This window comes from Eleutherodactylus coqui, chromosome 5, assembly GCF_035609145.1.
Source record: "Eleutherodactylus coqui strain aEleCoq1 chromosome 5, aEleCoq1.hap1, whole genome shotgun sequence".
Taxonomy (NCBI): domain Eukaryota; kingdom Metazoa; phylum Chordata; class Amphibia; order Anura; family Eleutherodactylidae; genus Eleutherodactylus; species Eleutherodactylus coqui.
The window spans coordinates 85,587,163-85,601,191 of NC_089841.1; the positions used below are offsets into that span (position 1 = coordinate 85,587,163).

The 14,029-nt window shown below is 39.8% G+C and overlaps 1 protein-coding gene across 3 annotated transcripts in view; it reads right to left on the reverse strand.

Annotated features, from left to right (window-relative positions):
* Window positions 1-14,029, reverse strand: part of ADAMTS6 (ADAM metallopeptidase with thrombospondin type 1 motif 6) — a 310,696-nt gene that overhangs the window by 72,238 nt on the left and 224,429 nt on the right. For all 3 annotated transcript variants that reach the window (XM_066602794.1, XM_066602795.1, XM_066602793.1), the window contains exons 13-14: window positions 5,442-5,587; window positions 3,400-3,463 (exon numbers count right to left, since the gene is read on the reverse strand). In XM_066602794.1, the coding sequence (XP_066458891.1) occupies window positions 3,400-3,463; window positions 5,442-5,587 (210 nt within the window). The remainder of the gene's footprint in view (window positions 1-3,399; window positions 3,464-5,441; window positions 5,588-14,029) is intronic.

Genomic DNA, 14,029 nt, shown 5'->3' on the forward strand with positions numbered 1-14,029 from the left:
TGCTCAGTCAATTGTTAGCCTCAGAGGTCATGTACCATTCATGCAGACATGACCGCTTAGGCCAGTGATTAGTGCGAACAATGAACGGCACGTGACCACTGGACCCAGGGGCCATCTGACAGTGAAGTATGGCTTAGTTTGTAATTCTGTGACATCCACAGAATTTGGCCAATTTTTTTTCGACTCTCAAAAAACAAAACCATAAGCTTTTGGTTAGAAAAAAAACATTGATCCTATCCTTAAAATAAAACTGACCCCAGCACCCTACTGATCAGAAGAATTAAGAGGTTATTTAGTTCCTTGGAGCACTAGACCAGAGCTACAATCATTGAAATATAGGCTTGCCTAAAGGGGTTGTTCCTTTTCTAGCTGTTCTTCTGTTGGAAACAGTGGCCCAGGTTTGCACTGCAGGCTGAATCCAATTGAAATGAATGCGACTCAACCTTCAGTACCAACCCAGACTACTGCACAACGTACGGAGCAGTCTGATTCTTGCAGAAAAACAGCTAAAAGTCGAACAACTTCTTTAACAATTAAACAATTTTCTTACAGACAGGTGAACTTTCAACTACGAGCATTTGAAGGATATCCTTACAAAATTGCAGAACATAGTATGATAAATGTCCATCTAGTTCAGCCTCTTTCCACCCCCCTTGTTGATCCAGAGGAAGGCAGTGGGTGCCAAGTATGCTGTACATATCCACTCATCTCAACATGCAGATTCAGTCTCTATTTAAAAAAAATTATGATTGCATGGCAAAACAATTATAATTAGTGAATAAATGGATACTTTTTAAAGACAGCAATACACCAAATACAGCCAGAAGTCATTTTTTGCTGGTAAGTATAGCTCAGTGTTCAAAAAATCATCCAGAAGGGTAGACAATGGTTCTACTACATGGCATGCCAGACCTCAAGCACACAAATAAACATCCAGCAACCTCTAAAGGGTCCGGATATTTTGGGTGGCGCAATCACAAAAAGCCACTAAACTAAATATGATAAAGGGTAACAATAAATAAGTACAATGCTGCTCTTTTCTCATAGCCTTTGTGCCAGGGCCTGTCTGTCTTATTTCCTGATCACAACCATTTAAGTGTGTGGGTTCTTGAAGACCAGCGAAAATTTTGCCAAAGTCTGCTTGGACTGAAAGCACAATGATTAGGAAAGCAAACTATTGACATAGTATAGCGTGCATTAGGAAATGCTACACAAACATTAGAACACATCATATAGCTTTATATTTTACGTACTATGTTGTTATTTAATATGTGCATGTTATACATAGTTTAATATTCATTTACTTCTACACTGCTGCATTCATTGAAACAAGTGGCATTGGCATTGCTAGTTTACAAGGTATAAGGGTGCTACCTCAATGTGAACGTGCCTTAAAGCCATTTCTTGAAGACCTCTGAAAGTGTTACTATAAGGGCTCATGCACACATCTGTAGTATGGCTCTGTTTTGATAAAAGGGCTTTTATAGAGGTGCATGAGCACTCTACTATGCCTCTATTGGCTTTTCAGATCTCATTTCTGATTTACACAAATCAATCAGAAGAAAATTGTGGCATACTCCATTAGACTACAGAAGTATGGAGCTATTCTCCGATAGAAGCACTGCTTCTAGGACAGAATGCCTATGTGCAGAAGGAATGCATGGAGGCTGTATGGCCCAGTGCACAGGTCTCAGTCATGTTCATGAGCCTAGAACAACTTAGGTTAAAATGTCAATGGTAGGGAATCAAAATAACTAAAATCATATAGAGGGGGAGTGACTCATCGAATGTGCGGAATCAGATGATGACATCCAGTGATACAAGAATACCAAACCAGATATCGCGACCGTAAACAGTATTGATCTTCTTCATTAGCTTAACTAACCAACAGTTCTCCCAGGACAAGCAGCCTCCTTGAAATTCATGGGCCTACAGTGGCTTTAGTTCTAGTACCATGTCAAGAGAAGAAAGTCAGGGAATGGCGCTTAGGGTAGCAACCACAATATAGCTGGTCTAAATTCAAAGCCAACTGAGTTGGCTTCTATGTGTTTGTATTGAATCTTGACTTCTAACTTGAGATAAGCTTTCCTCAGATATTAACATTTTCCAATCCACTGTCTGACGTCTGAAGACATTCTGATTGAAAGCTGTACAGCTCCGATGTCGGAAGACAGCCAGCAGGGTATTCTTAGTGTATATTACTGGCCGCTCAGTTGTTAGGGGGCCTCTCCAACATGTCCCAGTCCGCAGTACTGGCTCCAGCCAGCAGATGGGGCCATTGTATAATGGCAGAAAGAGAGAACCCCCTAGGAAACCCTGAATCTAAAATTGGATTGCAAAGGGTTAAGGGGTGTGTGGCAGTGGCAAGTAAGTATATATATCCAAGGTGTGAATTGGTTTTGAACGTTCACCAACTCTATCTGCTGTTCGTATCCAGAGTCCCACCCCCCATTTCTTTTCTCTGGACAACAGATCTAACAAACTTTAACTTGACATTTAACACATTATGCAAACTTAAAGGGGTTATCACAAAATTTACTTTTATCATCTGATTGGTGGGGTCCCACCGCTGTGACCCCACTGATTCCGAAAATGGGGGTCCCGTGTCTCTCTTCTTGTCGCTATGGCTATGCTGCATCCACTCACAGTGACATGGAAATTGACTGTAGTGGCAGTTGCACATGTGCAGTGCCATCACATTCATTTCAATGGGCCTCACAGAAATAGCCAAGTAGAAGCATACAGCTATCTCCGTAGTCCCATGCACGCAGAACTATCGCTCCATTCAATCTCCTCTTCACTGGACAGGATGCCTTGAGCTCACAGTGAGGAGGAGAAGCGGACACAAGACCTACAGGTGTATTTTTCTTTAGCTTGACTCTTAATATGATGTGATATCATGGTGTGTAGAGTTATCAAGGTGGCTATGGATAAGTGATAAGTCAATATTGGTGCAAGCCCTTTAACTATGATCTACTAAAATTCTGCAAATAGAATTATCACGATGTTCCAGTCTTCTTAACAACTGCTACATCTGTACATAAGCCCTCATTGTGAGTGGCGTATAGGTAGCATACTGAGCCCCTATAGATGTATGCATTGGTCCTATTTTAACTAACAGAACCAAGTTTAAGTCATGCAAGCAGCTAGTTTTGAGGCGGTTTGTTTTCTTATAAGCATATATGTTTCCATTTGCTTTAAGTATTTTGCTAGGCTTCCAGCTTCTCCACTGACTTTCTTTAGTTCACAGACAAGTTTGAACAGTACATTATCATTAAAAAGAGACATTATTTAGGCAGACTTGGAGTCAGGTTCATATAAAAATCGGTGCTGCAGGCAATGAATAACAGCTATCCATCCAAAAGTGACTGCAACTAAGGAAGTGTTATATTTACTTACATCCGTGTTACAAGATCGGTAGCGCTTCCTTTCTCCCAGGCAATATTTTCCTCCTCCTGATGGTCTGTAAAAAGGCACTGTGCTTTACTTATGTAAGTCAAGTATATTCACTGTGCTAATAGTCACACATAACAACATGGAAGCAACTCTGGGTTTTATTTTTAGTCTTTATGCGCCAATTTCTAGAAGTAGCGAAAATCACAATTTGATCTTTCCTTATTAAATCTTTTCATTACCTTTGAGCCCTGGCAGGGATAAAAGGGAAATAGGATCAGGCTAAAAGATGTAGAGATAGACAAAACATGTATAGCAGCGACGGTGACCTCATTGCCTCTTGGTGATATCTGGTGTAACACTACTCTAATTCAATAAGATCTAGCTTGGCATATCGCTCTGACTGTGACAGGGGACCAATACTTATTAATCTAACCGGTCTGAGCGGGAACACAATATTATAATGCTACATTACAAAACGCCAAGGGGGCAAAGGGCGTTTAATGTAACCAATGCACATTGAAAACATAGTCCTCAATTGTTAAAAAAGAAAATGTTACCCATCTTAACACCCAATAAACACTCATACTCCCTCAATGTAAAGGTTTTTGATGCACATTAAACCAACAAAGACATTAAAAGAGGTAGCCTTGGACTTTTACTATTGATGACCTATCCTTAGGATAGTAAATAGAAAAAGGGGATTGCCACAGCACTCACTTAAATCCAATATAGGTTGGACTGAAGAATGCAGAGCCTCAGAGAAGGGGACCCGAACCGTTATTCCCAAACAAAGAAAATCCGTAGTATCCTCAGGATAGGTCAATAAGAGTTGATCGGTAGAGATCTGCCGCTTGAGATCCATGTCAAATAGCTAATCACCATGCCTGTTATTAGTGAAGACAGACTGCTATTAGTGAAGACTAAAAGATAGTGGTGTCCATGTTGCAGCTGCCGGGATTGGTATTGCAGACACAACTCCCATTGAATTTAGTGGAAGCTGTGCTTGTAGTATCAAACTGGGCCACTGCAATGTTGACAGCGCTACCTGCAGTGTCTACACTTACAGTTGACTTGTTGATCAGCTGAACAGCGGAGTCCCAAGCTGTGGATCCAGTCAATCAACTATTGATGACCTATGATGACCTATCCTGAAGATATATCATCAACAGAAAAATTCCTAGGCAACCCCTTTAATTAGATTAATGTAATGAAGCATTATATATCTTCGTGCCTTAAGCAAGGTCTGTCAGCTTCATTACATAGCTGTTTTAGTAAATACGTATGTGAATTTCCAGTAAAATAACAATGCTGAAGTATCTTTTTCTTAGAACTCTGCATTGTGCTATTACTAGATGGTTGGGGCTGGACTATGTAGATATTGTGGTCAACTTTGGCAACAAACAGCCTGATCGGTTCAAACATCATTGATGTTATCGACACAATTGGCTTCATGTCAAAACTATCAGAGAAAAAGTGTAGTTGTTACCAGGGGCGTAACTAAAGGCTCAGGGGCCCTGATGCAAAAGGTGAGCTGCCCCCCCCTCTATCTGTATCTATACCCCTACCCATACCTAAACCATGCTGCACAGAGGCATAACTTGAAGCTTCTGGGCCTCAATGCAAAACATGTAACAGGGCCCCCAACTATAATGCTTTATTCATAGTACTGGGCTCCCTATATGGAGAAGAGAGGCCTTATGGGCCCCCTAAGGCTCCTGGGCCCAGGTGCAACCGCATCCCCTGCATCCCCTATAGTTACGCCCCTGGTTGTTACCTAGAGCAGACATTTGGAGTTCAGATTTAGTTTCACAAACTAAACTTGAAAACTAAAACAGGTAGGCCGCTACGGGAAGCCAAGACACTGATACATGAGGTGCAATGTGTAACTTTTTGAATACTCACACATTTAACTTTGCATCTTAATGTGTTTTTTTAAACATTGGAAGAGCAAATAGACAGTAAAATGATAACATGCAAAAAATAGTAACATAAAACAGGATACAAATGTTTCTTTAGGTTGGCTCAGGCTTACTTTAGCTACTTACGCTGGACTGTCACAGTGTCTTATAGATGATGAGACTCCTCCACCACAGGTTCTGGTGCACTCTCCCCATACTGACCATGGACCCCAGTCTCCATCTATACTTTTAGGCCAGGTTCCAAACGTTACACATTCACCTTGATAACACCACTACAAAAAAATAGGATAGAATATGAGAATTAGCATGAGACCAGTATGAAGGAATTATATCCAGACAGTATGAAGGAATTATATCCAGACCATGTTCCATTGCTAGCAATAACATTAAATAATGACATAATATACATATTCTAGTATTATAAAGGAGTAACATTTCTCTCATCTGAATTACAACGGATATAAAGATTACATTCAATCCTTAAATCTTCTTAAAAGCAGTCATGATCTAAGGCAGGGTTTCCATGCTTCAGTAATCCCATGCGTCTGAATCCACCTACCTGTGACAGCCAATGGCTGCACATTCTCGCTGGCATCACTGGCAAAATGGTGTGGCCATTGGCTGTCATGGGTGGGCAGAGTTCCAGATGTATGCAGTTACAGCAGTGTGGAAAGCCAGTTTAATAGCTACATAATATACATACGGTTGTATATGATCAACTAAAGGGATGTCCACTTTGGACAATCCCTACTTATTAAAGGGTCCCTTGTGAATGTGTTGATCACAAAGCATTTCCATGCAGTGATCAGTAATCGATGGGATTACCTTGAAGTTAATGTTAAACTTTCAGGGAAAATCATGTTATATATATTCATTATGTGTCTAGGGAATTTCCTTCCCACGTGTGTATTTTAGTTAGTCAAGTAGGGGGTTGAATCTTACTCCTGGTAGGACTCCATGCACCTCTATAGGTGCAGCATTATGGTTCACAGAAGTCGTATACATTCATTCTACTATCTGAGCTCTACTCCAGCGATCCCTTGGTTCTTAAGTAAATAGAATATTTTCATAGTCTCATGCTGAGTCTACATTTTCCAACATCTCCGGATTTTCCAAACCAATTTTCTTACTGTTGACTCAGTTTAATTGGATCTGTTACAATGTGTCAATGGTTTGTTTATAGAAAACTCCTTCTTTTAGAAAGTAAAACAGAGGGGGCCAAGTGTTGTGCCAATTAATTAAGCAAATGAGCATTACAAGTGAAGTCAGGTGCTATAAGACATTTCTCAGTTTGATCAGCAAACTATGTGCTTGCTAGGAGTATTTTCACGCGTGCAATTTTTAATGCAGATTTTGAACCCAAGGCAAAAACTGGACTCAAAGAAGAGAAACAAAATCTTTCCTATATACTTCCACTTCTGGCATATGCTTCAAAATCATATTAAAAACTGGCATCGAAATGGCACGTGTGAAAGCACCCTAAGGTTTTCACTCACTGAGATATTTGCCATGTCTGAGTCATTACCATAAGCTTATTATATAAGGAGGCTTCTCTGAACTTTTAGGTCTCATCATGTAAATGACGACGTTCATTTGGTCTGTAATAGAGTGGATACTACAAAACTCTACAGACTGATATACATTGTTCAAAGTAAGAATACTAACATGAGACTCTGAAACCGAACGGACCCCATTATAGTCAACGGAACAGAAAAGCGAAACTCCTAGCACAGATGTGAAACCACCCTAAGTCAGGATACAAGCTATAACCAAAATAAAAATACTAATGCAATCATAATAAGATCAGCCAACAGCACTTTTAATGAAATGAACCACCTATTTTTGTTTGCAACTAGAGTGTGAAACATACTCAATTTTTTATTCCCTTTTTATTCTCTGATTGTAGATTTATTATTCTATAACAAATAGGTCTATAGGTTGTGCATTTAGAGATATGCTTTAAGGCCAATTTATACGGGACGATTATCGCTCAAAATTCGCTCAAATTATGTCTTTTGAGCGATAATCATTATGTGTAAATGCTACCATAATTTGCTTTTCGGCCGAACAATGATTTTATGTTGAGTTTAAAATCCATCATTTGCCAGAGAGCTGATAGCAGGGACCGCATGCTGTGATTCTCCATGGGGAGCGCTGATAACATTGTATTCTGGTGCAGTCCCTTGGCAGAACAAAGGAGCTGTATGCAGAGAATAGACCACCTGCTGTTCTCTGCCTACAGCTCTGGGGGGCTCATTTACATACAAATGAAGGGAATAAGCTACTAATGGCATTAGTGCCCTTTAGCAGCTTATGCAAAATGATCGCTCGAACTGTCAAACATCCTATATTTTGAACAAATTTTGAGTGATCATCTTTGCATGTAAATGGGGTTTTACAGCAGCCTCATGTGCCATTCATGCAATGGACAAGATAAGACCCATTGGCTTCTATCTTCTATAGACTTCTGTGGTGGACTGTTCTAGGTATTCTCTGTGACCTGTGTAAAGGTCACTGTACAGGGAGAGGGAGAAGGTCACCTGTGACCATCACCTATTATGGATGGTAGATCCTGTGTTATCTACTGCCCCTGAAAAGTCATAGTAGTTTTGTCTTGAATGCATGCAGTTTTGTAGAATTGAAGTAAATTGTTTGTTGTGCTCCTCAGTTAACCAAACTTTATATACATTTTCTTAAACTGTAATTACTCCCCAACACTAGTAGAATGCAAGTTTTTGGAAACAAGTTGAACTAACTGAAATTTATAGTGTAGCCAGACTATAGTGAAAAGGGGTAATATATATAGGCATTACCTTTCATTACATTTCTGCCTAAGGTGATAATGAGATGTCTGCTGAAGAGTTTTCTCTACAGAACTGAAAATGCTAGACTATTATTAGGCTCTGTGGTCAGTGTGAAAACTGCATGATATTAGGATTTTTTTTAATCATTGATAGTGACACCAAAAGTGTAAAAAAAAAAAGTAAGATTCTTAACAAATGTTTAATATAAAAAAATCTTGACAAAGGCCGGCTGCACACGACCGGGTCGGATTATGGAAGCGGGATCCCACACCGGAATCCGACCATGTGCCGAGCCGGTAACCTCGAGTACCTGCCTTTCTTTATCTTCTTCTGTACCGCATTTGGTCTGGACAGCTCACTGTCGAATATGCGCAGCACAAATTTTCCCGCAATGATGCAGGTCCTGCGACCTCTTCGCGATGTTAACTGCAGAAGGGCCGCTGGTCGTACGGCTTCCATTGATCTCAAAGGAAGCCTTCCGTGTGGAGCCTACACAAAAATCTAACATGCTGTAATTTTTCCTCTGCGAGTGGAAAAATCATAATTGATTTCCTCTCATGTGCAGGAAAAAGAGCTTTTCCATAGTATGTAATGGGCGGTATTTGCAGCGGAACCCAGGAGCAGATGCCCACCCCGGATTCTGTAAATCAAATCCGTCCATGTGCAGTCGGCCTTTCTGATCATGCATTCTCTTTAAATCTCAGACTCCCTAATGTATTTACTCTGTCCCTCGAGCAAATGAACCGTGCCTGGGATCGAGTTAGCTTCCTAAAGCATTGCTTTTATTTTTTAATTTAAAAAACTTTTAAAAAAATATCCTTTTATTAGACCAGCTAACTGACCAAAATTTACTCCTCCATGAATTTCTTTAATACGTCCGATACATAAACTTAGTAGTCATGTAAGAAACATTGTAGATTTGGTAAGGCGAGAATGACTTGAACTTGTTGTCTGTTAAATACAAAGCCTCAACACCATAAAAAGCATTAAGCAGCAATAAACACAGGCAAAAAACCCCCCAAAATATCTGCCTATTACAAATGTATTAATTATCATTTTTGTCAGTATACGAGCAAACATAGGGTCATGGTACATTTATGTACACAGCTTTATTTTCAATGAGCAACAAACTTCTGCCCAAACTTACATTTGGACATCTTAAAAAATATTATGGAATCTGGCTGCCACTAATATGTCTATCACACGTAAGATACATCAACGATCCCTCAAATATACCCAGACAAGATTCGGTCCCACAGCTTTGGATACATCTTGTTCACTGCTGGTTGCATGAAAGACTCTTTGTAATTCAGCTCACTGCCAAACGAATAACAGCCGCTTGGGTGTTCTAAGAGTTTTTTGTGGTTGCATAATGAATGATGAAACGAAAGAGAGCACTTTTCATGTCTTCTCAACAATCAACCCTGTAGGATAACCCCATCCATTGAAAAAAAGGATGCTTCCAGAAGGCATGAGACTCCTAAAGGGAGAAGGAATGGCCTCACCAGTTCACATACAGTAGCACGACATCTATGCTATTGGTTATGTGTGAATGAAATTACGTCAGCCTAGAATGCACAGTGAAGAAATGGAGAGGAAACAAGCGACGATCGAGGGTGAGAGACGGTCAATGGGATCATGGCCAGATTCCCAGATGAGGCAGCTAAAAGATGCTAGGAAGAGAAAAGCCGCCATTCATAAAACACAGAACAAAGTAAGTATAGCAGCAAAACACACAGTAGAGATTCACAGGAGGGAAAGACCTGAGTAAATTTCTGATGAATCACGACATGGAGAATATGAAAATGTGGTTTTCTACTACATAAATAATTAGGACCATTCATTATAAGTTCGGACATTATTACAACAGTTCTTTAGCATCCTTATATGATTCCATACACAGAGTAACTTCAAATATGGCTTGGAAGAAAGAGAAAAGAGTGCCACATAGGGTGAATAATATCTCGCAAGTATAAAATCACCAATTGCCCCTGATAAAGAGAAACTCACTTACCAATACTGCACGGACAGGTAAAACATTATTGTAACACTTGAGCAGTTGGTGAAGAGAATGCTTCCACCATGGTCTACTTCTAGGACTAAAGGTGCCTACTTCACTTCAGGGTACAAAACTCCATATAATCCAACAGATTTATTCAACAAGTCTCCACAAAACAATGACAATATGCTACTGGGACTTAAGCCCTCTATCTCAAGTCACTCAGAGTAAATCTGTTGGATAGTGTTATGTGAACTTTTAAAAAGTTAAGATCAGACGGTTTGCCGAACTTCAATAAAAAGTTTGGTTCAGACATGAATTAGTTCAAAACCAAACCAGAACTTCACCATAACACTTAAAACTGGGGCATAGCAGCATCTAAGTCAAAAAATCTTCATCCTCCTTCTATAATAGTAGCTCAGTGGTTAGCACTATTGCCTTGAAGTGCTGGGGTCCTACCTTCGAGGTTCAAATCTAATCAAGAACAAGATCTGCTTGGTCAGATTTGAACCTAGAACTATGGCACTGCAAGTCAATTGTACTAACCACTGAGCCACTTTGTTTCTTCTGCTTTCTTCTTCCTCCACCAAAGCACAAGTATATTACAAAATTTCTTACTTTCACCAGTTTAGTTAATAGATGGCTATTTTGGGGTCTCGGAAAACCCTTTTAGTACGGTGAAGTTTTCCAGGACATCAAAGTATGCAGATCTTTGAAGATTTTCCTACAAGTTTTGTGATTCTCTGGTTATCACTGCAGTTTTGGAGTATATATTACAGACTGGCTACTCAAAGATCATAATTAGAGATGAGCGAGTATACTTGCTAAGGCACATTACTCGAGCGAGTAGTGCCTTAGCCGAGTATCTCCCCGCTCGTCTCTAAAGATTCGGGGGCCGGCGCGGGTAACAGGTGAGTTGCGGCGGGGAGCGGGCGGGAGAGAGGGAGACCTCCCCTCCGTTCCTCCCCACTCTCCCCCGCCGCTCCCCGCCCCCCGAATCTTTAGAGACGAGCGGAGAGATACTCGGCTAAGGCACTACTCACTCGAGTAATGTGCCTTAGCGAGTATACTCGCTCAGCTCTAATCATAATGTGTCTTCTCTATTTGGAATAAGGGCTTTTCGTGTCATTGCAGCTCATAATCCAATACAGTCATACAGATTATGAAGTCAAATGAAAAATTGGCAGATTAATCTATCTGAGCACTAATGTAAAAAAATACTAAGAGTGCTATACTAATATGGAGTGCTTACATGTACTTTGCCAACCTATAGCTGCTTGGTCCAGCCTATAGGAGGACAACATTATCCAATCATATCCTGGGAAAGTAGACTGAATGCCAAAATAGAACATAAAAAAATGTATTTAAATACCCTACATGGTCCACAGGCTACTTGTGTTTTTTAAGGTTGTTCTATATCACATTACAGTACGCCCCAATGTAATCTGCTCACTACATAAAACATAACTCAGCAGTAAAACTGACAATGATATTCAAAAAGTTAATGACTAATCAAATATTTGTACAACTGAACAAAACAGCCATCACTACATCATGGGTAAAACACAAGCACCTTACTATATAATACACAATACACAATAGCAGATCTTACTCATCAGCACTGGCTGCAAATCTCTGAACAAACGTAGAAATAAGGATGTTTTATATCCTCCTTAAAAGGCTTTTGTTACATGCGGTAGGGAGGGTTCCGCAAGCTATACTTTTCATTTTTAGGCATGTAAGCTTAAATACATTTCATCACCCAATTCAAGACATAAGCTGCCGGTGACAAACGCAAACCTGGATTAAAGTGTTCCAAATCCGCTAGCTGCTTATGTTAACCTAAACTATAAATGACCCGTAGTTACCAACCGAAACCAAATACTTTTTGAGAGTTATTCTCCAAGTCCTCATGATTTATAAAATGTTCGTCTGACGGATAAAACAATGTTGACAGTTAAGTTCTAAGTTGTCTGTATAATAGACAGAATTCTAAAGGATAACCTACTACAGAAATAAGTACAATCAGAGATGAGCGAGCATACTCGCTAAGGCAAACTACTCGAGCGAGTAGTGCCTTATTCGAGTACCTGCCCGCTCGTCTCTAAAGATTCGGCTGCCAGCGGGGGGCAGAAAGCGGCGGGGGAGAGCGGGGAGGAACGGAGGGGAGATCTCTCTCTCACTCTCTCCCCCCCGCTCCCCACTGCTCACTCCCGCAACTGACCGCTCACCCGCGCCGGCACCCGAATCTTTAGTGACGAGCGGGCAGGTACTCGAATAAGGCACTACTCGCTCAAGTAGTTAGCCTTAGCGAGTATGCTCGCTCATCTCTAAGCACAATATAAAATACAACAGGGTTGGTAAATAACATGCAAAGGAAAAAAAATCTAAAAGAGTGCATTTGAATTTTCCATAATACAAAAAAATATATAAAAAGCATAAGAGTTGCACTGTATTGGACTCCTTGTCTAAAAGGTCGTTATGTCGAAGAGGAGCCTAAGAGGTCAGCAATATTGTCAGTAGGGGCAGAGAGATAAAATATCATTCTGAAGGTACAGTGAAGCATTAATAAGTAATGTAAGCGATCGGACAAAAGCAGCGTCAAATCCCCTAGGTGGATGAATAAATGGTGTAAAAAAAAAAAAAAAAAGTGTTTTCACGTGTAAACCCATAAAAAGTGTATGAAAATTTACTTTTTTCCAATAAAATGAAATTTATTATTTCCCACCCCACACACACAAAATTGTAATTGGCGCGTTCATAATGACCTGCACTATAAACTTATTATGTTATTTATTCTGTGAAGGTCATAAAAAATAAAAATTAGCCAGAACTGCTGTTTTTGATCACAAAAAAGTTCAATAAAAAGCAATTCTATTTTAAGTCGCTTTTCATTTTTAAAAAAAAGGATAAATTTGGTATCAGTAATCGTACTGACCCACGGAATAGGAATACAAGTAATAATGTCTTTTATATCACACAGTGAATAACTCAAAATTGTGGGGTGCTTTTTCTCCTGTTCAAAATGTAAATTCGAGGTTTCAACCTACATATAATATGAAAAATTGTAATTTTTCATTTTTATTGCCTAATGTTAACAACATTCATTAAATACCTATGGGGTCAAAATGTTCAATCCATCATTTGATAAATTCCTTGAGTGGTCTAGTATCCAAAATGGCGCCAATCTTGGAGGGTTTCTACTGTAATAGTACCTTGGGGGCTCTGCTAAAGTGTCATGGGATCCAAAAATGATTCCCATAAAATCTGCCCTTCAAATAGTGCTCCTTCCCTTCTAAGCGCTGCCATCTGTTGAAACAACATAAGGGCATTTCTGTATTCGGAAGAAAATGGGTAGCAAGTTGTGAGGTACTTTTAGTCACAAATTTTTCATTTACATGAGGGGCAATAGGAGTAATCTTGGGTATTATTGGAAAAATTGTAATTTTTTTTATTTTCACAGCCCAATGTAATAAAAGTTCACCAAACACCTGTGAGGTCAAAATGCTCATTATTACCATTGATGAATTCTATGAGAGGTTTAGTTTCCAAAACAGAGTCACCCTTGGAGGTTTCCACTATTCTCGGTACCTTAAGGGCTCTGCAAATGCTATACAGAGTCCAAAAAATTATTCCAGAAAATCTGCAGTCCTTCTCTTCTGAGCCCTCCTATGTGCCCAGCAGTAGTTTACATCCACATATAGGGCATTTCCATACTTGGGAGGCACTGGGTAGCAAATTGTGGGGTGCTTTTTCTCATATTTGGGGATATACTTGGGTTTTATTGAAAAAATTGTACGGTTTTAATTTTTATGGCTCAATATTAACAAAATTCACCAAACGCATGTTATGTCAAAATGCTCACTACATCCCTTGCTGCCTTGATGAATTTCTTGCAGAGTCTAGTTTAC